This window comes from Carassius carassius, chromosome 5 (assembly GCF_963082965.1).
Source record: "Carassius carassius chromosome 5, fCarCar2.1, whole genome shotgun sequence".
Lineage (NCBI taxonomy): Eukaryota > Metazoa > Chordata > Actinopteri > Cypriniformes > Cyprinidae > Carassius > Carassius carassius.
Genome location: NC_081759.1, coordinates 26,565,407 through 26,590,643, shown reverse-complemented (window position 1 = coordinate 26,590,643; position 25,237 = coordinate 26,565,407). Strand labels below are relative to the sequence as shown.

At 36.7% G+C, this 25,237-nt stretch overlaps 2 protein-coding genes across 2 annotated transcripts; both read right to left on the bottom strand.

Annotated features, from left to right (window-relative positions):
* LOC132141100 (Golgi phosphoprotein 3-like) lies at positions 1 to 10,446 on the bottom strand. The gene is made up of 4 exons (XM_059550333.1): positions 10,019 to 10,446; positions 4,665 to 4,796; positions 4,207 to 4,321; positions 1 to 443 (listed from the first exon to the last, which is right to left on the bottom strand). The coding sequence occupies exons 1-4, from the start codon at positions 10,232 to 10,234 to the stop codon at positions 19 to 21; spliced, it is 888 nt and encodes a 295-aa protein (XP_059406316.1). The 5' UTR covers positions 10,235 to 10,446; the 3' UTR covers positions 1 to 18.
* A 1,310-nt stretch (positions 10,447 to 11,756) lies between these two features.
* LOC132141099 (myotubularin-related protein 12-like) lies at positions 11,757 to 25,170 on the bottom strand. Its single transcript, XM_059550332.1, has 16 exons — positions 24,955 to 25,170; positions 23,063 to 23,120; positions 22,399 to 22,538; positions 20,135 to 20,207; positions 19,882 to 20,018; positions 19,676 to 19,795; positions 19,049 to 19,191; positions 17,137 to 17,206; positions 16,935 to 17,032; positions 16,483 to 16,607; positions 16,276 to 16,354; positions 16,103 to 16,173; positions 15,626 to 15,795; positions 14,926 to 15,102; positions 14,487 to 14,645; positions 11,757 to 13,288 (listed from the first exon to the last, which is right to left on the bottom strand). The coding sequence occupies exons 1-16, from the start codon at positions 25,021 to 25,023 to the stop codon at positions 12,698 to 12,700; spliced, it is 2,280 nt and encodes a 759-aa protein (XP_059406315.1). The 5' UTR covers positions 25,024 to 25,170; the 3' UTR covers positions 11,757 to 12,697.
* Positions 25,171 to 25,237: the final 67 nt, after the last annotated feature.

The following is a 25,237-nucleotide window of genomic DNA, read 5'->3' as shown; positions in this document are numbered from 1 at the left end:
TTTTACATTTGAACTGCTTCATTTGGTCAAGGCGGCCACCACAGCCCACAGCAGATCATTGGTGTTGTTCTTCATGCTCTCGCCCTCAGGCTCCAGGTCCAGCAGCTGCCGTACTCTCTTCATGGCCAGATCATACTGGTCATCCAATAGCGGGGCGAACGCGTTCTCTAGTACGTCAGAGGAATGGGCGAGGAATATAAGGGCCAGAATACGCTTGTCCATTCGGTGAGGGTCATTCACCCACTTGTCCAATACAGCCTCCTGCACCTTCTTAATAATGCGCTGCTTAATATTATTATTGGTAAGGGGGTGTGTAGTCATGTCGAACAGAAGAAAGTTTTGTTTCTCGGTGGTGAGGACGCCCTTCTCTACCAGGTTCTTAGCCAGGCGCTCTCGAACGTTACGCAGCTGATAGTGAAGCTTCAATGGGTTCCATGTCTCACCTGCAAAAGACAAGCACTTTTAGCACCAAACACACTTACATTCGCTTCATCTGACACAGACAGAGATTAAACTAATCTCTCATAGTCAAAAAGACCACTAAAATACTCCATTTGTGACCGTAGACTGCATAATAGAGGGTTTCTTTACCAGAGATGTGATATATGATCCTTTTTTTCCTGATAGATTGCTATGGCTATAACTTACAATTCTAGAATGTATCAAGAACATAATAAAAATCGAGAGAAAACAATTAATAAAAAAATCAGGCATAAGATGTACAGCTCCCATGAGGGCTGTATTTTTGTGACATTTCATTGTAAAGGAAAGAGATTAAATTGAACAAATGAAGCCTGACTGCATCTTGTACAGGTGTTGTCAACGTTCGAATGAAGAGTTTATAAAATCAGAAATGTAAATAAAATAATTTTTCATAACTATTCAGACAATACCACCACAAGGTAAGGTCAGATATGAGCGCATTCCTTGATTGGGCCACACTGTTCTTGAACAGACCTTTTTTTGTTCTGTGTGATGGCTAGACAGCTAGACATAATCAATTTATGTTTAGGGCTACTCCGATCACGATCGGCCGATCGTTTGTGTGCATCTCGTCAGTAAAGCCGGTTCTCAAATCAGCGGTAAATTCCCTTAGGTGCGTGATTTCACATAGAGCAGCTGTTACTACACAGAGCCGTTGTTAACTGAGAAGATGCGCAAATAAACGCTGAAATGAACGTGGATTTGCACATCTTCTCAGTTAACAATGGCTCTGTGTAGTAACAACTGCTCATAATAACTAATAATTGGCCAATATATTGATTCTACACTACTACGCCTAAATAAATAAAAAAATGTAATGGCAAAAATGCAAGTGAATTCAGGCTTAACAACATTACACTGTGCAGTATGGGCATTCATTTTAAGATTTGCTAAAGATTGCATTTAACACATCGGCATTACATTATTAATGTTTTTAATGATTTTAATGTATGTAAAAAATGTAAAAACTAATAAAAATGGTCATGCACAAACAAATTTCCAACATCAAGCAATTTAAAAAGATATCATAGCATTATGCAACACTATGCTAGTTTTCAAGTAATCACTTTTTTAGTGTAGTCCCATTTATTGATAGCTGCACGTACAGGACTATTAATATAGCTTTCATAGTTTTTCTTTAAGATTTTAGCAGCTTGCATTCTTGTCGCTGACATTAATTTTGAATGCAGAAGTCATGCAACAGTCCCTCGAGCGAGTACCACCAAGTCAGTTGGTCGGCCCTGTGCTGAAGCAGAGAAGCACAGACATCTCAGGATCAAAGCAGACTGTGGTAGAGCATTTGCTAGTCATCATCATGCAGTAATTTATGGCTGTGATCTAATTCTGAGCACATTTTTATACACTTTCTAAACGAGGACGGCAGCTCCTTCTCTCAGATGCTTTGATCTCACCCTTTGACCCTTTGGCTCACCATGCTGAGACATTTCCAAATGAGCTCATAGGTACCAGAAATCTCTCTCAAAATCCGCACTCTGGACCCAAGAGAGTCTGGATCCAGCATTTTTATGTGCACCAGGCACAGTACATTTGGAGAGTAGCAATGGTTAAAATGTTCAAATTTAATACAATTTCAAATCATCTAATTACACTACTTTTCAAAGGTTTGGGGCCAGTAAGATTTTGATTCTTGGATAGAAATGAATGCTTTTACTCAGCAAGGAAGCATTGAATTGATCAAAAGTGGCAGCAAAGAATTGTATAATTGTAAAAATGATTCTAAATATGAATAAATACTGTTCATATCATCAATCTGTTTATCAAAGAATCCTGAAAAAAAGAATCATGGTTCCCACAAAAATATTAAAGTAACAGTTCACCCCAAAAAGAAAATGACTGTGTATTCTAGGTGTATATGACTTTCTTCTTCTACAGACTTAAATTAAAAAAGTACTTTTATGATGGATGGGTGCACTTTTTTGGCCTTCAGAATCTCAACCCCCATTCACAGACATTATAAGGCTTGGAAGAGCCAGGACATTTTTAAATATAACTCCAATTGTATTCCTTTGAAAGAAGAAAGTCATACACCTAGGATGGCATGATACTAAATCATAGGGTAATTTTCATTTTTGTGTGAACTATCCCTTTAAGCAGCACAACTGCTTTTAACATTGATAATAATAAAGAAAATAATAATAAGACATGTGACAATTAAGACTGGAGCAATTGCTTCTGAAAATGTATTAAAATAGAAATCAATTATTTGTAATTATTTTCAATGACAGTTTTTACTGTATTTTAGATCAAATAAATGGGCCGACCAAAGTGCTGTACAAGTTAGAATTAAAAAGAAACAAAAATAAGTACTCTAATAGCAGCAAAACAGTTATAAGCCTTGTAAGTCTTATAAGCTAAAAGCAATAGAGAATAAATATGTTTTGAGACACGACTTGAACTCAGACAAAGTGAAAGCCGATCTAATATAGAGTGGGAAATAGTTCCACAGTGTCGGGCCGGCCACCTTAAAGGCTCAGTTACGCCTCGATTTTAGCCAGATTTTGGGTATCTGAAGGAGGAGCTTATCTTTCGATCTAAGGCCTCTGGTGGGAGAGTAGGGATTAATTAGACTGGACAAATAATAAGGTGCTAAATCATTTCATGATTTGAATACCAGCAATACAATTTTAAACTAAATTCTAAAATGAATTGGAAGCCGGTGAAGTGATCTCAGAAGTTGGGTAGCGTGATCAGATTTCCTTTTTCCCTTCAGAAATCTCGCCGCAGAATTTGAACAACCTGTAAGCATGGCGTTTGGGACTTAGATAAACCAAAGTACAGGGAATTGCAATAATCCAAGCGTGAGGTAATAAGAGCATTGGATAGCAGTCTTCAAGGAGCGCTTAAGAAGAAAGGATTTGATTTTTGATAGAGAACGAAGAGAGAAAAAGCTGGACCCAATGACCACGCTAATCTGCTTGTCAAATTTGAGGCAACTATCTACCATCACACCTAGATTCCATACTTGGGGAAAGATGAACTGATTTAGAGATTCAAGGTAAAGGTGATTTCTTGCCCTGAATTCTGAGGAGTCAAAAACAATGACTTCTGTTTTGTCTTAGTTCAGAAAAAGAAAATTCTTGGCAAGTCAAGCTTTCACATCCTCAAGGCATGCTGTTAGGTTGCCTAGAGAACTCTTATTTTTCCTAGACACAGGCATATAGATTTGCATATCATCGGCATAGCAATGAAATGAAACATTATGTTTCCTAAAAATGGAGCCCAAAGGGAGAAGATAGAGAGAAAAAAGGAAAGGAGCTAAGACAGATCCTTGAGGCACACCACAGGATAGATAGCTAAGAGAAGAAGAGAAACGTCCTATTTTTACAGAGAAGAGTCTACGGAGTAGAAAATATTTAAACCAGCTTAAAACAGCCCCCAACCCAACGCAATGTTCCAGCCGAGAGATAAGGATTGAATGATCGACAGTATAGAGTAAGGCAGACAGGTCTAACATTACTAAAATGACAGAGTCCCCTGAATCTGTCTTTCATGAAAAACTTAACCACAAACTTTTGAACAGTAGTATAATATAATCAATAATTATTAGTCTTGTCTACAACCACTATAATAAATAGGCCTATTAATTAATGAGTTTAGAGAGAAATGTTTATTTTGTTCTTCGAAGCTTAAGTAAGGTATTCAGGTAATCAAAATAAATAACTGAAAAGTCTGAGAAACTAAAATGATCTGTGCAAACCTCACCACTGAGTAACTCTATCCAGCTCTGCACGGTTTCGGGCGGTTGAGTGTCTTTTATGTGTTTCAGAGCCTCATCCAAGAGCACATCCCCCGTTGGAGCATCAGACTTACATATAACCTAAAAAAAAACAAAAAAAGATACACGTCACTGAACCCATTATAACACCCCAATGCACAAAGCACCACTTACATCAAGGCAGTGAACTCGGATAAAATCATGTGAAGGAGATGAACTACTTCAACTGAAGACCAAAGAGTTTTACCTCATATATTAAATGTAATGCATTTTCCAGGGACACATCTGAGCTAGGTTTAATAATAAAAGTTCTCACTTACAACAGCCAACACCAACCGCAGAAATAAGCGTCCTGACACACAATTAACACCAAAGAGCTCCCTCTAGTGGTAGAAAGTGACCTACGCAATTGTAAATGTACTGAAACCAGAGTCCTGAATCTTACCTTCCGGGCAAGTAGGCTTTTCCTCCTCATGCCACAGGTCTCCAGCTGCAATCTCCCTCGTAAGGCCAGCTCAATGAGCATGCAGCCCCGCAGGCCTGATGAAATGCAGTCATTCCAAAAGGAGGTGTAGCCCTTGCACAAAAACAAAATGAAGAAAGTCAGTATACATCTCCCATCGAAGTTCAGAGCTCCAGAGTAACTAAAACTTCCAACTAAATGTTTTGTGAACAAAGAAAAATTATAAATACAGTTTACAGATGACTCAAAATGATAAACACTGCTAATAGGGATGCCAGTTGTTTTATGTGAAGACCAAAGGATAATACAAGGATCTAATTTAAGTTGGCACAAATGAGAAGCAAACCCCACTCCAAAAAAGTGAACTGTAATTTGAATATATATGTGTGTGTGTGTGTGTGTGTGTGTGTGTGTGTGTATACGTACAGATGGCTAGTTGTGGTTAAAAAAAAAGTATTGCACATACTAAAAATTACATAGGCATAAACAGGCCAAATAACAATAATTAGTTTTAATAATTAGTCTCAATTCGTGTTGGACTACAACACAATTATGTGTGACAATGTAATTCAGTAGATTTCACCTTTTGTTATTCTTCAGCTTCTTGTGAGGTGTGGCCCGAACTGAATTCATCAATGAAAATTGTGAATTTCTCCCAACTTTGTGCAGTGTCATGGTTAAGCATTGGATGAAGGGAGCAATGGATCTCTCCAGTATTAACAAGGCCTGCTTTGTTAGGTCCAGTCTCCTGTCCCAGAGGCCAATAATGGGAAACAACAGGCCTCTTTCAAGGAGCTGGTAACACAGGCAATGCTCTGCACGTGAAGTGGAGTGCATGCAAAAAACTCAGAGCGATAGAAGCGCAATGTTATATCATTCTGTATTCTCAATGACCTGTATCATAGCAGTTCATCTTGCACTGTCAAGGTCATTCAAATACAGGAAAGCATGTGGATTTTGAATGGAAGTGTCAAACAAAAATCATATCTAACTTTGCCAAATCAAAGCACAAAATCCTGGGACAAATGAAAAAAACTGAAAATTATGTCATCATTTACCTAACCACATCTCAACTGCCCCCCTCTGATTGCTGAAATTACTAGAATGACACTGGCAAGATACAAGTATGGCAAAGTCTGAATGACTTCAGTATCTTATCAAAAAATAAATAATTAAAATGAATGCATTCAACAATTAAAAAATTGCTTCTTTAAAGAATGCAACAGTCAGGCTCAAACAAGTCTGTCATAGTTCTCTTGTTGACACTGTACACAAGTCCTCTGTCACTAGAGTAAACTAGATACTCGAGATCTGATAACAGCATAAGAGCTCACTAAGAGCTGACATGCGGGCAGACAATCATGATAAAGGCTCAGTAGGCAAATGCAGCTGTATTTAAACATGGCACAGTGACAACTGCTGGAGGAGAGGAACCACATGCAAAATAGATGGTCTTTTTACTTCACAGTAGATCAATGCTTGATGTCATCTTATCATATGTCATCTTTTTTTGTTGGTTTAATGTGGTTAGACATGCAATCAGGATTAAAAATGTCAAGGTGGCCAGGTAAAATGACCCAGACGGTGTCCTTGTAGATGTATTGTGAAATATTATTAACAATTTTTACACGATCATGGTTTGGTGTTTGAAGCTCAGAATTATTCACATTACCAAAATGCATTAATGTGATGTAATAGGGTAACACGCCTTTACTTGCATGACAAGCATGAGCATACTGTAGTAACTGGGACGTTAAGCCATTTATCCTTTCTGCTGCTTTCCATGCAGCTAAGCAAATCTTAAGTGAGACATATTCAATAACTGAACATGGCAGGGATTAAAGACCTTCTGTAATAATGTTCTTGTGCACTGCTGTTAAAAATAAAAGGAAAGTTATCGACCACCCTTGCAAAACTAACCTAGTGAACAAACTCTAAAGCGTATAACACTTCCATGATCAATGTAAAATACTCAATAGCTCATAAACATCTATCCATGACAACAGGGAAAGAAACTATATAAATTTAAAACATGACCCTTTGCAAATCTCTGTTGTAGGAAAAAAAATGAGTTGCCTCAAATTTTTGACATGTACAACAACCAAAGACCCACTGTTTTAGGTCTGTGGGCAAAGAAATCCAAAGACATACAGCTCAAATAAAACTCTGAATAATACTGAAAAGCCGATAATAACTGAAAGTATAACGAGTATAACTGAAAGCAGACAGTAATTTGACAATGAGGCCAGACAATAGCTGCAATTAAACTACCTACTATAAACCTTAATTAAGGCTCAGTCAACACAATTACAGCAGGCATCTCACAACTGGCTAATTTTAGGCTTCTTTCCCTTTACACAGTCATATTAGTCAATTCAACGTTGTGGTTCTATATTGATTTGGGATGATAATAATTACCTTTCAATGACCCATGCCTTCCATATTGGTAACGTCCCTCATAGTGAATGGCTATAATCACAATGGAATACTAGCTTACTACTCACAGAATACTGTATACTTGAAAAGCATTATTCCACGAAAAAAACAGTAGTATGGCTACACCATTATCACATGACCTCATCACATTGTAGCAAGTGATGTCATTATCAGGACAATAAAAACTTTGGTTACATTTTATTTTAAGGTGTCCTTGTTACGGTGTAATTATACATTTAATACTGAATAATATTAATTAATGGTCCTATGACATGAAAATGTCACTTTCTGAGGTTTTTTTTAACATTGTAATGAGTTCCCCTAGCCTGTATATGGTCCCCAAGTTTCTAGAAATTCTAATCGGTGTAAATTGAGATTTTGCTATCTTTCTCTGCCTTTGAGAAAATGGAAGCTCAAACGGGCTGATCTGGAATCTCCTCCTGGTGACGTTATAAGGAGAATTGTTACCTCCCATTTCTCTGCTTTGTCCGCCCAAATATTTACATATAATTCAGTCGCAATGTCAGCACAGGCGTTACTAAAGACTTTTATGATATAGATTCGACAGCACCGCCACAAACAGTGAGTAACCATGTTCATTAATGCCTGATCTGTGATCAGTGATTTCTGATGTGTAGCTAATCATTCAAGTTCACACAGACTTTCTTTCTAAATCGTTTAATACTGTTTATGCATCAGTGAATCAAGCCAGTGACTAAACGATCAACTTCACATTGTTTCTCTTAGTAGCATGAAAGAAATCTGTTATTTAAATTGTGATTTAACTACGGAGAGCGATCAAAGAACGCTCCCTTTTTTTCCGGAGCTGTCACACATCGCGAGTATATCTGCACACTTGCCTAAACTGCCGTTACAATGAATGACGCTGTTATGCTGCACAACAAAGCTCTTACTGTATTCATGTGGTGTATTCATGTGTTTGCTGTTAGTTGTGGTGAAAGCATTTTGTGAGAGAAAACGTGTTGCAATAATGACGAGATCACTGCATTCACGCGATAAACAGACTCTGTCTACTCAATGCTCATCACTGCAGCCTTTCATGTGATGGGAAAAGATCGAAAAAATAATTATATAATCAACACTTCCACGATTCGTTAATCTCGACAGCTGTAATAGTAAATATATATATATATATATATATATATATATTTGAGAGGGGTTCCACATGTAATACGCATTTCGAATGCAAAGATGTCAAAGTCAGCCAATCACAACAGTTGTCGTTTCCTCGGAGTCTCACAGCAGACACGCCCCTTAAAAACAGAGCATTGAAGCCAGAGGGCTAATATCAGGATATAAAAATGCTTTTTATTTCTAAATTTTAAATGTAAAAATCATACTAACAATATAAGTACACCTAAGGAAACATTAAAAAGCATTTAAAGAAAAGGAAATAATCCATGTCATGGGACCTTTAACTACATGTACTTACTACAGGGTTGGGGCTGGGATTAGAGTTTGGTTTAAGGTTACTTGCATGTAATTATGCATAATTTATTGTTGTTGTTATAATAATAGTAAGTATACGTAACATGTAACAAGGACACCTTAAAATAAAGTGTTACCAAAACTTCTTAGTAGAGGTCTCAAGACCTGTGTTTCAGATATGACAGACATGGAGAACCGCCACCACAAAATACAAAAAAAAACATTATATATATATATATATATATAGTACAGACCAAAGGTTTGGACACACCTTCTCATTCAAAAAGTTTTCTTTATTTTCATGACTTTGAAAATTGTAGATTCACACTGAAGGCATCAAAACTATGAACTATTAACACATGTGGAATTATATATGGAATTATATACATAACAAAAAAGTGGGAAACAACTGCAAATATGTCATATTCTAGGTTCTTCAAAGTAGCCACCTTTTGCTTTGATTACTGCTTTGCACACTCTTGGCATTCTCTTGATGAGCTTCAAGAGGTAGTCACCTGAAATGGTCTTCCAACAGTCTTGAAGGAGTTCCCCGAGAGATGCTTAGCACTTGTTGGCCCTTTTGCCTTCTGTCTGCGGTCCAGCTCACCCCTAAACCATCTCGATTGGGTTCAGGTCCGGTAACTGTGGAGGCCAGGTCATCTGGCGCAGCACCCCATCACTCTCCTTCTTGGTCAAATAGCCCTTGATGTCTTCAGTGTGACTCTACAATTTTCAGTCATGAAAATAAAGAAAACTCTTTGAATGAGAAGGTGTGCCCAAACTTTTGGTCTGTACTGTATATATGGATTTGTTCCAAAATGCTTCTTGTTATGACTATGTTAAGCATATCTGGATGCTTCTTGAGAATGTGTACATGTGTGGGCGATGTGTGACAAGGACAGGGGTCCCAGTGGGAGATGAGTGCATTTAAGCAACAAACATGCATCTTTTGACCATCGATTTGTATCAATATATACACATTTGCTTCAAATTAATACTTTTATCAGATACATATTGTATATAAAAGTATCATATTTAGCTTAGGCTACCTTATGCTACACGAAACATACTATATTTGTTATAATATAGTAAATTGACTATATTCAATTGATTTGTCTGTTTTTTTAACCGATGTAGTTAACTATTATTTGTTCCGACAGTCTGGCGGGCAGAGAGACAACTTATACTACAGTTCAATGCGAGCTAAAATCTACATTGCATCACAGCAATCATGTGGCTGACTTTAACTCAAAACGTCACCAATTTAAAAACAAACGGGCTGAAATAATAATAATAATAAAAACAACCATATTGTTTTCAGCTTCTTTCTTTAAAGAGCTCAATTATCAACTGGGAGCGATCATGGTGAGTGAAGATGAGATCATAAAGGGCTAAACACCGACTACAGTCAACTAATGTTACTAATCAAAATAAAGCAAAACAGAAACAACCTCGCGGTCTTTCAAGCCCAGCAGCAGTACTTCCTCCATCAGGGTCAGTCTGGTTTCCTTGGAATCACCGGTGTCATCTTCGTCCGGCTCGTCTCCACGGCGGGGCTCGTAGTCCTCGTCGCCGGATCCGCGGTCTCTGTCTGCGGCCGCAGCGCTGCGCGAAGCCTCGGTGCGTCTTTGCACTAGGCCGGAGCTCCGCTGGGTCAAAGTACTCATCTCTCAAACACTAAATCTAAACCTCCTTCTCAGACAGCTCCTGTCTGAGAAAAGACTGACTTATTCAGTCCGATGCATAGATGATTCCCGGGGTGAATTAGGGGAATGAAGGTGCAAATCAGGGTTTGTTTTGGAGAGGGGCCCCTCGCGAACTCCACCGCGGAGCGTCGCCGATTCCGTCAGGTTTAATATGGCGACCAGCCGTGACGAGAAGAGCAGTGCATGTGGCATCTCGACACTCAGGTTTGATCTCGAAACCCGGAGGGAGGCTACATACCAAGACAGTTTTTTGAGCATCTCGGTGCGGTAGGTAGCACCAGGGTAATATAGTTAAATACAACCAAAACCATTAAAAAAATGTTTACTTGAAATAAGTAAAAAATTAGAAAAAAATAAATAAAAAAATTATATATATAAACAGCTAGGTGCTAAAGTGACAATTCTCCTTTTTATTTATTTTAACTTCATGTAGTAAAATAAATTAAAATTACATTAAATAAAAGCTATATACACAAAAAAGAATATAATAACAAAAACACAGCAATGACAGAAATTACTAGCTACTAAATTTAAACAAACAAAAACAAAAAAAGATTCCAAGAATGTCACTAGGTTTTGTGACAGACTTCAGGTGGTGCCATAAATATATTATATCATTAATTTAAATTTTTAGGGGAAGTTGTACTTTTACAGCACGTTCAAGAGAATTAGTGCACAAAGAAATATAAATCATATAAAATAAAATATCTAAAATATTGTAAAGAAAGATATATATACACATTTAAATGTCAGAACTATAACCTTTAAAAGTTATGTTGTTTAATCTAAAATTATTGCTTGTTAGATTATAAGAATTAAGCATGATTGCAAAACAGTCTTTTATTTCGATCATACACTGTGGACAATAAGAGCGAGTGACATTTCTCAAGTGCATATAAAAAAAAGTGTTTAATGCTTCTTTTACATGAAAAATTATCATTTTTAAGTCAATGGTCCAAAATAAAGCAATCTGATATACTTCATATATTTCAAGGGCAAACTCTGATAATGTGAACATTAAAAGCTGGTTATAGAAAAATACAAAACAATTGTCCAGTATTAAGTTCAGTAATAAGTTTCAAATCCAGCTTGCAATCACTTGCCACACACAAGAGAAGTGCTGAACTGAACTGAAGTGAACAGAATCAGATCTACAGCTGACTGTTCAGGTAACAGTGATTGACTGGCAAGGAGCAGTAGTGCAAAACACGGATGAAAAGGTGTAAACAAAAACGAAATTCTCAGAAACTGCTTTCTCCACACTTTTGCCAGCAAATAACAGTTCAGAGCTTACATCAGTTTCATTACATTTCAAATGCTGAAAGAACGAAGAGCCTGTTGATTTGTGGCAGTAGTCCTGCAGGCACCTCAGAAAGGAAAATAAGAAAATGTGCACAAATGCAGACAGTTTTACATTAGCTTATGTTTAAATAATTATATTTTCAAAGGTTTGCAGTGTACTATGATTTTCCATTTATATTTATATAAATAATTGGCCAGTTGAATCTTGTTCTGGTATAAATGTGATGCTATTAATAATCAGCTTTGTGTAATTTTTTTTAATCGTTCTGTCTTAATGTACTACTAAAATAAGAGCCAGCCTTTCACTGGATGGCTAAGAGCCACACAATGTACATTGTGCAACAAAGCACTGAAACTCTGAGACAGCTGATCTCATGTAATGTTCCATACTTCCTGTTTTCTTACATTTTCTTAAGAAACAACAAAACAAAAAAAGCCCTTATTAAACATCTTTTAACCCGAAGGCTGACTAGGCATCTAGGGAAAAGAAATTAGCAGTCACATCAGACCTCAGTGAGTATAATCTAATCTTCAATACATTTTAAATGCAGCAGTAACAATAATATACCTGTAGATGGCTCCACACTATTTTCCTTGGCTAACCTTCTTTAGATACAGAGAACATGCAGCCTTTACCAACCACTGAGTAGAGTTATGTGTGAGTCAGAAAAGTGTGGAAGTCAGATGTATTTTGTAACTCTTATAATGGCTGCTATTATTCAGGATAGTTTCATCCATTCATACACCACTGGAATGGAATACTATTTGGAATGTTACGTAACACTGCACTGTGGAAAGGCTGGAAGCTCAGGGCTATATCCTGTTCCTGTTTTGTGATGAGCAAGAGAACAATTCTAGGTATTGTTCCGTGAAGAACATCAAAAATAAAAGAGCTTACATCCTGTCTGAGGGCTCATATTATGTTTTTGATACAGTAGGGCACATGTGGTTTGACAAAAGCCTGTTTTATTTTCCAAAAGGACCCGCTTTAGCACCAAAGGCACTTTAAGCACCTAATTTGATTCTGACAAGGCCACTATAATCCCGTATTTACCTCATAATATTATATTATAATAATAAATGGACAAATATAAAAAATATGGATGAAAAAAAGACTCTCCGTTAAACAAAACTCACAACCGAACTGACCTCATCTTCCTGACTGGCTAGGCTGTCAGTTAACATAAGGCTTTGCATCAGAGCTGTAGGAAAGCTGGGCTTGAAATTTCGGCTGCGGGTGTAAGCGAAGGGAAATGAGGACGACAGTCGTCCTGAGGAGTCGAATGAGAGCAGCCGTTGCTGAAGGTATGGACGGTGATCAAGTTTAGCATCTTGTGACGGGTCTCTTTGCTCCAGCACACGCTTCAGATCCTGCACCTGATTTTGAAGTTCCATAAGCTTGGTCATGACGGCCATGGAGCCTCCGCCCAGGATGTACACCTCAGGTATCCAGCGCAGGTAGCGCTGCATCCAGACACGGACAGCCGGTCCGTCCAGATAGGGGAGCAGGAGGCCATGATAGTCCAGAGGACGGTTCTGCCAGGACTCGTAGAACTCGCGGGTGGTGGCAGCGGGGGCATCCGGAGAGCCCCTCCAGCGACTGAGACGCTTCACTCGTAGCATCTTTTTAAGGCTATCAGCCTCTTCCTTAAAGAAACCTTTCTTCAGTGGGGTTTTGAAAGCTGCACTGGGTAAGGATAAATGTCTTTGGTGCTAGAGATTTTGAATAAAAATGTAAATATTACATATTAATTTCAACTTAGAAATTATTCAATATAAACAGCACAGTCAGACAAACATGAAGTAAAAGTAGGGCAAGATTGGGAATGGTGTCTCCCTCACCTTCAAGTTTACCAAATAGCTATGCTCTTATAAAGGTTTTATCGGGACACCAAAATTTGTGAGATTTGTTATATCTGAACAGTAAATCATTTAGATTTGTATGGTACCAAATACAGGTTTTTTGAATATTTTGTAGCAAGACGTGGTACGATATGGAAGCCCATTTCCGGAAGTTTTTATCTCACAATTCAGATTTTTTTCCCCCCTCACAATTACGAGTTTGCAATTATGTCTTTTTTTCTCAGAATTACATGATATGAACTTGCAATTGCAAGTTATAAAGTCAAAATAGTGGGATATAAACTATGAATTTCAAGACAAAAAGTCAGAATTGTGAGAAAAAATGTCACAATTTTATTTTTTCAGTGGTGGAAACGGGCTTCCATAGGTTACAGAAAAATTTGGCGGGGTTTTTTTTTTATTGAATTTAAATTCAGCATGAAATAGAAATTGCAAAAACATTTATCCCTATTGTGACATATTCAAGTTATCAAACAATAATTTAAAAAAAAATAATTATGGTGTCATTTGATTTGTCCATCAGTAAAGATTGGATCATAGAAAACGGCACTGCAAAATAAATTTACCACAAAATAAAAATGGGTTCACATGATAAAATCTTGCTAATAATGACTTTTTTCAATATCTAAAAATATAAAAATGTGTATAATTAAATTTTTTATTTTCTTTTAAACTGCAAGTTGCAAATATTTCAGATTACATATTGTAATTCAGCTATGTTTCTGGGATTCTGTCACTGATTTATTGGTCACTATTCAAGTCATTGTAAACATGCATTTATGCATTCATTGATTTGATGACACTTTATTGAAACACTAATCAACGTGCTTCACATGCTATCAGATATATCTGCATTTTAAATATTATGCTACAAAACCTAAATGTACAAATTCATTTCCATTACTAATATACTGCCTGATAAATACATGCTAAACTCATTTCTAAATATGACACACTTTTAGCAGTAAACGAACACAGATCTTAAAGAAAGGCATTCTTCAACATCTTTCCCCAAATTATTAAATATAGAGGCATTTCACTCTCTCACCTTAGGCTTGTGAGGTTTGCGTACAGCTCTGTCATGTTTCACCTTTTCTAAATACAAGGGGTTAAAGAAGAAATTCTGGGCCTTGCCGTCAAACTGCACAGACCAGTCCCACACTGTAGGGCAGCTCAATGGGCCGCTTTGTGCAAGCGGTGACTCTGCCTGCCAAGACAATCAAGCACAGGCAGTTAGCAGGAGGCGTGCCGACTGTGTCAGGGAGGCAACGGCCACCATCTTTGGAGAACATGTAGACTAATAACAGCATTACAGAGGGCTGACTGTTTTCTTGTTAACCACTGTACTTCTATAAAGGCCTCTAATATGGTTCAAAATGCAGAATGATGAATACAGTTCTCAAAAAGCAATCTTCAAAACAGTGTAGCAAACTAACTCTTTCAATGGTAAATGGTAATGAGTTTTCAATGAAATATAGAAGTTCTACCTTCATAACATTTTCTCTGTGATAGGCAGAGTTAAACAGAAAGGTGCTAAAGATTGGCACGTGAACACTGTCGGACAGCACAGTTAGGTATGTTTCGGAGAACTGGAAGGCTGGGCTGTGCTGCTGAACAAGCTGCCACACGCACTCCAGGAACAGAAGGAAGACTGGAGAATGACACTACATTGAGAAACAAGAATCAAATTGAAAAGACAATGAGGACGAGAATGTCTCATGATATGTCGGACATCATTAAATCAAACAATAAGATGGTCAGTATCATGCTGAAGGGCTTTATTTTGCAATAATTCTCCATTTCACCAAACGCAAAGGCATAAATAAACAGACATCGCTTTTAGGTGAAACTGTATTATTATATGAAAAGAAAGGGACAGCGTGCAATGAAAAACATGATAGCACTGCAGAAAATGATCTGAACTGAATAGTCAGAGTTCAATAATCTTCAATCAAAATATATAAAAGCCACGACTGGCCAATCAGAATCAATCATTCTAGACAAACGTGTTCCAGGACATGATTTTAAAGCCTGATAAAAGACAGGTTTGCAGGTTGCTTTTTACTTAGCTGTAGAATAGCATGCAATTCTCAGAGGTTAAGAATAATGAAAATGGAAAAATAGAAAACAGTAACATTTCCACTTAGCCTCTGAAGAAACAGGCAAGAATGAGTATGCAATAATTACCTCCTTGTCTTTCAGATGGAGGCGATTACATCGATCCAAGAAGGCATGGCAACCAGCCACCCACTCCTTCTGTACTAGACTCTGGAAACCCATCAGTGTTCTGTAATAAGGGTCCAGCATTATCTGAGCCAGACTAGAGATCACACAGCACAGATCTGTTCCCTCTTCCTCTGCAATCAATCAATATCAAGACAAGACATCAGGGGATACGATCTCAAAGTCAATGGGATAGATCTGTCAAGGTTTAAAAGTCCTTCATTTTTAAAGGTAAGGTGTGCAATTTTTGCACCAGGTAGAACTGCAGTTCTCTCAGACACTCCTACCACGCCTGGACAAACAGGTGCGGTCCTATCGCAAACTCACACTATTGGTTAACCCAGAAACCAACATGTCGGACCACTCGAACAAACAAATTTTTTTTTTGAAAGGACCAGATTATTTGGAAAGTCGAATTTAGTTTAAACATGCTTGACCTACCTGTTATAAGAACATTTGTGTTGTCCTTTTCAAGACATTCAACCACCTCTACTGCTTTTTGGAGACATTGTCTGTTGAAGACATCAAATGCAGCTAGATAATGGTTTCATAGAACCTTATTATTGATTATGAACAGCAATGCATATGGTAGTGTTTTATTAATGCAAGCTGACCTAATAATGTCTAGCCATCCTGAGCTTTCAAGGGAAGAGAACCATTTCACATCTGACAACCAAAAATCGGTTGAATTTTCTAAGAGAAAAATAAAAAACATTAAACAGTAATTGAACATTGGAATATATATATATATATCCTTTCATTTAATATTTGAGGATTTTTTTTTTCACCTTTTCCTGTGAAAGAGATGTGTATATACTTACCGATAAGAAAGAACTGTTTGAACTTGTTATATGACTGCTGGATGTCTTGGATATTAGGAAGTGATTCTGAGAGGTCTTCTGTTTTTACAGAGTAAAGGTGATTATGTGCAACTGCATTTATCATTCTGAAAAAAACAAAACAAACATACTTGTCAATGTGAAGGTACTATTGACAGTCAATACTACTGACAGTTTTGGCTTGTTTTTGTTGTGGATACCATATTTTACAACCATTTTGGACCTTCAGCTGATCAGAGAGCAGAAAAACACAAAGAAAGTATATTGGTTCATGCTAATGCACACTACTAGATAACCATGTTGTCCTTTGATAAAAAACTGTGACATAAAAACACAGAAACCCAGGGCACAAATAACCATGAGGGTATCGCAGTGGACTGGCTGATCTCATGGGATAAATAAACAGCATAATAAACAAAGTCAGTATATTTTACGTGTCCAAGTGCTTTTGGAAATCCCCATCTTCCTGTGTCACAGGCAGGAAAGACGCTTTGAAGAGAGCACAACCGCTGTAATGAGACCAACACCAAATCTAAAGAAAAAATGACCAAAAATAACTTTACAATAACAAACATTATGACAACATTCATAAAAATGATTTAAATGCTTAGATTTTAGATAATATTCTTGACTCACTGGTAATCCCTTTCCTTGGTAGCTGAATAAATCCCCTATCGCTAATGGGATGACAAAGTACTTCGGTAACCTAAAATGTCAGAGCAGTGTTTTTGATAGGTACATTAATTTCACAATGTATGACATGCTATAGAACAGATTTGTTTGTGAACAGATTCAATTCTTCTTTAAGAAGAATAATTTATTCTCTGATTTTCAACATGCATATAGAGTAGGACATTCAACAGGAACAGCATTAACACAGATAACAGATGATTGTTTAGTATCGGATCGAATTATTGATGATAATAATTTAATAGGAACAGTGTTGTTGGATTTTAGTTCCGCATTTGATGTACTGGATCATAAATTACTATTAGAAAAATTGAAATGTTATAAATTTACTTCTCAAACTGTGCATTGGTTCAAAAGTTATCTGACTAATAGGAGGCAATGTGTATTCTATAATGGAAGTTATTCGAAAGTGAAAGAGTTGCAATGTGGTGTTCCTCAAGGAAGCTGTCTTGGACCATTATTATTTTCTATTTTTACCAATGATCTTCCTTTGGTTTTAAAGCGTGCAAAGGCAGTTATGTATGCAGATGATACAACATTATATCTACCAGCGCAATCAATTGATAAATTATCTGTGGATTTAGATGAGGAGTTACAATTAGTGGTAAAGTGGATATGGAATAATAAGATGGTTTTAAATTTGACAAAAACTAAAAGTATTGTGTTTGGATCAAATTACAAACTTAAACTTAAACCAAAATTAAATTTGTCTGTACAGAGTGTGCCTATTGAACAGGTAGAGGAAGTTAGACTTCTTGGAGTTATTCTAGACAGTAGGCTGAAGTGGTTAAAACTGACAGAAAATATGGTAACAGTTATGGGAAGAGGCCTATCAGTTATTAAGAGATATGCAAAATTTTTACCACAGTATTGCATCTCTCAAGTTGTGCAAACAATGGTTCTTACTCATTTAGACTACTGCCCAGTGGTATGGTCAAGTACATCAAGTAAAAATTTAGAAAAATTACAGTTAGTCTAGAAATAGAGCTGCAAGACTAATTCTGAATTGTAAGAGAAAGGTTAATATTATGAGAATGCACAACATTTTAGGTTGGCTACTGGAGAAGGACAAGGTAATTCTTTCTCTGCTATGTTTTATAAGAAACATTTCAGTATCGAGAGATCCAAGTGTATTGTACTCTAAACTTTTGTATAGTAATGCTAGTCATAATTTTAACACCAGGCATGCATTAAAGGGATATTTTTTGCTTCCTGTTTCAAAAACTAATGTCAAGCAACGGACTGTAATGTATAGAGGAATGAAAATATGGAATGAATTGCCATCGGATATTACATGTTTTTTATCAAGTAAAATTAGGTTTAAAAAATTGTTAAAGAAATATTTAATGGAACAGTACACAGTAAATTGCTGATTGTTGATGTTTTGAATGAATTTGGGGTTTGTATGTTTTATTGTATTGATTTTTTATTGTTATGGATTAATATAATGTAATTTTGTTTTTTTTTATTTTTGTCGGACCCCAGGAAGAATAGCCACTACCTTGGTAGTGGCTAATGGGGATCTAAATAAACAAACAAACAAAAGAAAAACATTTTGCAACTATTTTATAATTATGCATGCATGCATTTTACCTTATAATAATTGAGACCACATGAAATATTTGTTCTTTTAGAAATGAATATATATATATATATATATATATATATATATATATATATATATATATATATATATATTGTCTATCAAGACATATATAGATTTTTATATCAGTCTGGGTCAGTAGCACATGTAAACATATTTTAGATTACATCCTGTTCCTAAACATGTACCTTGTGATTCAAACAATAGTAACATTTTATCAGACACTTCACAGCCAACAACAGTGGCAAAAAGTACCTTTGAGAGAGTTCAAAGTTCTCGTTTTCAATGACTAATCTACAGTTCGCCTTTGTCCGTTTCATTTCCCAGGTCCAGTCCTCTGGTGAGTCAAACATAATGGTCTCCTGTTTCCGCTGTTTTTCTGCAGATACAAAATACATCTTTTGTTGTTCTTCCAAAGTTGACTGATGAGGCTTAACAAACCCTGACTGATAATAATAAAAAAAATATTTCTCAAAAAAGCATATCGGCATAATAGAATGATTTCTGAAGGATCGTGTGACATTGAAGCCTGGAGTAATGGCTGCTGAACATTCAGATATGCATTGCAGGAATAAACTACATTACAATGTCTATAAAGAAAGAATGACGGTTGTTCTTTCAGCCATCTGTTGAATTCCAGTTGCACAGACTATGATTAGAATTTAGCAGCTGCTGCTACAAGACCAGAGCTGCATTTCAGATATTCTGCATAAGTGCGACTTCATGAACTTCTCAAGGTGATGTTTCGACTCATGTTGTATAAGCAGTTACATGTGTTTGGAGAATTACTGGTTTCGGGTACTGCTATATCTGGAGTTATTTTGTTTCAGAAGCAGTTAAATGTACACATCAAACACATAACAATGAAGTACTCAGTCAGACATCAACAAGTGAAATTGAAGATAAATCTGTACCTGGGCTTGGTGTCCCCATATAGGAAAAGGCAAAGACACACTTCAGGGATTTCTCCTCCAAACAATGGTGAGCAATACCCTGAAAGATCTGAAAAAGCAAAAAAAACAAATGCACAAAGGAAACCCTCTTTAAAATCCACATAATCATTTCAATCCTGATGTCAAACAAAGTACCTTTCTGGCATCTTCCTCCTTGCTGTATGTTAGACAGAACTGAAAGACTCGTAGGTCTTTACAGTGAATGATCATTTTGGATGGATATTTGTTTTTCACAAGGGCTCCTGTTATCGGTTTTCTCTTTTCCTCATAAACTTTGAAAGAAATGAAATGTTTCTCAGAACCCAGTTCCAAAAAGCTTTACCAAGAAAAATCTCATTGTTAATGTTTACATTCATTAATAATGCTAAAAAGTAAAAATTACTATTACCACCGTAGATGTGATCCACACACATTAATGGAATGTCATTTTCTCCATAGAGTTTGTTCTTAAAGGTCTTGGCCTGGAACAAAAGTTAGTGACACAACAACCTCTTAGTGTGCTCTCTCAATGCAGACAATACCAAAGTAAGCAATAATTATGAAAGACAGCGATTAACATCATCTATGAAAGGTGCGTTTTTACACGGCACACCGTAACTAACAGGAAAGCCAGACGCTGTTGCCTTGTTCAGTGTGCTGTGACAAACTTTCACACAAAACTTTGTTTGAGAAATCAAGCGTGAAACACTCTTCAGTCCCTGTCAACCACCATCAAATAGAAGTCTGAAAGTAGCCTGTGAAACCTCTTGATACCAACTAACACTAACATCTAACCAACATTTAGCTTTCATCAACAACAGGTTCTGCAGGTTTTGAAGATCACTGATTAGATTAGTAACATTTATATACTGGTCTTAGGCAGTATACTAGTCTTAACAAGATCTGAAACCAAGAGTACCTGGCACTTCATGAATACCTGACCATTTGAGGCTGCTCTAAGTTTCCCATCAGAATTTCACTGTCAGTGAGTCAGGCACTCAAGTTCCTGAAATGGCAGCTAAAGTGAGAGCCCTCACAGCACAGTTCCTCATGCAAAGTCACAGAGCATGCAGTCCGCTAAAGCTTTTTTTAGTCCAACACCCAATGTTTTAAAATTGACTGTATTCACACTTTTTCTATTTACTCTATGTATTTATTTATTTTTATTAGCTAAAATGTTTATCCAAACCTGACTAACAAACAAGAAAAAACTATTTATCATTCAGAAGCAAACAAAATTAGTTCAGCAATGTTTAATTTATTTGAATGAACAAACTCTTCCTGTACACTGTCATTTACCCAAATATGCTGATTTCTAATGCAAATGACTCAACTTCATAGTAATTCAACTCAGAAATTCAATATCTTCAAGATCTACAAAACTGTTATGGATTCATAGCTGGGCTGTCAATTTAATGTGCTCATTTAATGTAAATACTTATAAAATCAACAAGTAAAAAAAAAAAAGAATAATAATAATGAGCACATTCAGTCATGACCGCAGAATGAGTAATGAGCTTTTCAAACAGGACACATTTAATAAATAAATAAATAAAAACAATTTAATTGATAAACAACCCCAATTAATAGCATTATTATCTTTAATTGATTGATTGAACTTTATTGTCCAGTCTGTTTTCACAGAGAGGAAATTTTTCTTTGACACTGTAACATACATTCACTGCTTAAAAATCACATCACACATAAACAGCACAAATACAAAAAAAAAAAAAAATTCTATAGTTAAACACTGTAAGAAAGAAAAATCGACAGCCGTTCTATTGTTTCAATTAAAACATGGTACGATTCAAGATAATCACTGCCTTTGGAAGAAAAGATCTTTTATAGACATTTTTTCTAGCCAAGGGAATTTTTAGTCTACGTCCAGATGTGAGCAATTCAGAAGCAGAGTGAAGAGGGTGTGTGTTATCTTTAAAAATCGCAATTGCCATTTTACCCATAAAATGATCGAACAAGCTCTGAAGTGGCTGTTGTTTTTGTCCAGTAATCTTATTTGCTTGATTAATTATTTGTGAGAGTTTGTTCTTTTGTTTTAATGTTAGATTGCCGTACCATGAAACAATATTATATGTGAGAATACTCTCAATCATTGATCGATATAACATAGTTAGGGTCTGCTGACTAATATTGAAGCTTCTCAGTTTCCTGAGGAGACCCAGGCGTTGTCATGCTTTTTTATGAATGTAGACAACTGTATGAATATGTAGCTCACACGTTATCTTCTCTTCAAAGCACACTACATGCTAATGCGAATGCTGCAGTCTACATACAGGAAGTACATAACGTTTTTGAAGAAACGCTGCGGTTCTATGGTCGGTTTAATTGCAAACTATAGATGGCTTCTTAGGTGACAGAATTGTTGATGTAACATAAGGCCATTTTTATGGAATACGGTGTTCATAATATGTTGATTATTTTGGTCAATGCTTCCGTGAATTGGGGGCAAATCCGTAATGTCAATGGTATGTGTTTGTACGACTTGCTTAGACTCCACTGAGGGTTAGGTTTAGGGGTGGACCTTCATGCTTTATTTTTAATCTTACATTTTCATGTGAATCAAATTCGTACGAATTAGTAAAATACTGTAGTACTGATTCTCATGAGACTGTGTCAGAACAGAAGGGTTTGTTGAGTCCTGTCACAAATCTTTACCTTCTTCTCCTGTGGTCTCTCATCACTAATGAACGTAACACGAAAATTGGTGCAGAACAATGTGCCAAAGACGCCACGCTGGGAGAGATCATCTTGAGTGTATTTGAGAATGGGATTGGCGCTACAGAACTCCACTTCACCTAAGGAGCAACAAAAGAACAGTCAAGTTAGTTTGAATAAACACAATGGCAACAACACAGACTGTTGTTCCTGGTCTACAACAGATGTGACAAAATGACCACTGCTAATCATTTTAACTTTGTGTCAGTAAATTATAAACAGAACAAGGCATCGGTTTACTTTCAGGGATTTGTTTTCTTGCGTCGTTTGGCTTATCTAGTGTAGACAGCATCACTGATTACATTGAGTTTTATTGTATTTTGTAGCATCTTGCCGTGCCACTCGCGTCTGGTGTAGACATGGTGTTAGTTTTGTTTTGTGCAGCTCTTCAAAGAAATGCAGTCTTTTTTTAATATAAAACCACTCTGATTACATTAGAAGCGATCTCTGGAAGCTACCCTCTGAATTAGAGAAAAATTGTTATAGTCTGAATTGAAAATTACACCGAGGGGACCAGTGACACAAAATACATTTTAGATTTACTTACAATAATACAAAGAAATCCTGAGAGAGCAAAACACTGTGTAAGGGATTTCCTATTTACCTGGTAGCAAATCAGGATGTTTCTCTTGCTTCGATGGGTCTTTCTCCGATTTTATTTCCTTAAGAAGGCAGAAGCAATAAAATTATAGTATAAACTATATATATATATATATATATATATATATATATATATATATATATATATATATATATATATATATATATGAAGTATCTTACTAAATTAAATTTTCATAAGTCCTCTATAGCTAGGGTGACCATATGCACCGTTCATACGGGACACGTCCTGAACAGGATTTTAATATTGCCTAAAATATCCAGGATTTGGCAGTTTGCACTTTGCAGGTCACAATCCCTTTAACATTTGATTTAGTAACATTTTATTTTAGTGTAATATACAAGTAATATAATGAGAACTGAAACAAAATTGAACAAAATCAGCTGACTAAGACACACTACCCAGAATAATTTTGTCTCTGGCACCATGAATTTTAGCAGTATCCCTGCGATATCCAGAAGACACGCGTTGCATCTTTAAAATTTAAATCAGGTTACTTCTCTTGTTACTGGTTCAAACAGATAAAAGAACTTTAGAAAACAGCAAAATCAATAAACTAATGGCAATGTGTCAAAACTGTAGAAGTTCAGTAGAAAGAAGCAGGATAAATAAAGGACAGGAAGTCATCGAGCAACCTGGCTACCATGAGGCCAGCTGCAAAACACAACAGCCAAAACTTCACAAACAGACCCAAGTATTTGGGACACTCCCTTTCCATAATGACTTCCTGGGGTGAAAACATTCTCTTAAAATTTGCTTTTGAAACCAAAGGCATTAAAAACACATGGTCTTTCCGTTTCTGTAAATTTTGCCAGACATAAATATGGATCACAGTGGGTCTTCGCTAATATCAAGCCAACAAAAATGAGGGGAGAGTGCTGTGAGATCCGACCCCTTCAGAGAGGGAATCAGCTGAACTCTTCACATAAGACCAGCGGCCAGATGCATAAACATACACACTATGTTAAGACTGAGTCTTTAGAATTGGCCTGACCAACTTATGCAAATTGACTTGAAAAAGTTCCTGAAGTAAAAATTAGACTACCTTTTTTAGTAGTCACACACACACACACCCAAAAAAGTGACTTTGATTACATTCAAGCTTTACATTTCATCGGCGCATACATTCCCAAGGACTCGAACCCATGACCTAGCCGTTGCGAGCACCATGCTCTACTGTTTAGAGCTACACAAAATGAACTATCATCATGCAGGTTTTTTTTTTTTTTTTTTTATAAAATGTGAAACATGAGATCCCATCTTCACGATGCTTCTATATTGAGTACAACCATTATTTCCATCATGCTTTCTTTAATGAACAATAAGAACATGAACTCTATTATCCACCAGTGGGTCAGGGTCATGACACAACCCATGACTTCTATGCGCGCACTTGTATCAACACTGATGTAAGTTTAGTTTTAAGGCATAACGATGAATGGACTTCAAACACATCACATCATAGACAAGTGAAGGCACTCGTGACTCGTGTCAATAAACAGAAAAATCATTTAACCTGGATTATAACCCCGCTCCAAGAAGACTACATTGTAAAGTTGAGGACTTCTGGCAAGCCTAGAAAACTAACATATTTCAGTCGTCAAACCGAAGACTTTCGACTTCGAGGTGTAACTTAGGTGAATTAATTAAATATCTCTGTTGCTCTTTGAATGCATTTCCCCATGTGAACGAAACGCGCACAAAACTGATATTTCCCTGTTTGTCTAAACTTGAACAAGTCGACAATGTCAACATCAGTTTGGGATTTACTAACCCCGCCCAGTGCATGACAATCCGCGGTTTCTTGTTAAAATAAGCGTATCTGGGTTGTTTTGAAAAAAACGCAAGTATAATGCGGCACTAAAGCTTTCGCTTACCTCGGGGGTAACATAAGACACAAACGACGGTTTAGTAGACTTCACTCCTCCGCTCCCCAAACTCAACATTTTGTCTGTCCCAGTGTCCCGCTTCCCGAACAGTCAGGTGGAAATCCGGGAGAGCTCGAGCTGGCCAACTTACCTCTCCCTCTGATTCTCTCTCCACCTCTCTTTCTCCAGCGCGATTTCCTTTGGTTGGTAGACAAACCTGCTCTGACAGCAAACCGCGCCCATTCTACGCCATTGGTTCTTGATGGACATACTGTCCATTTTCTGAGCTGGT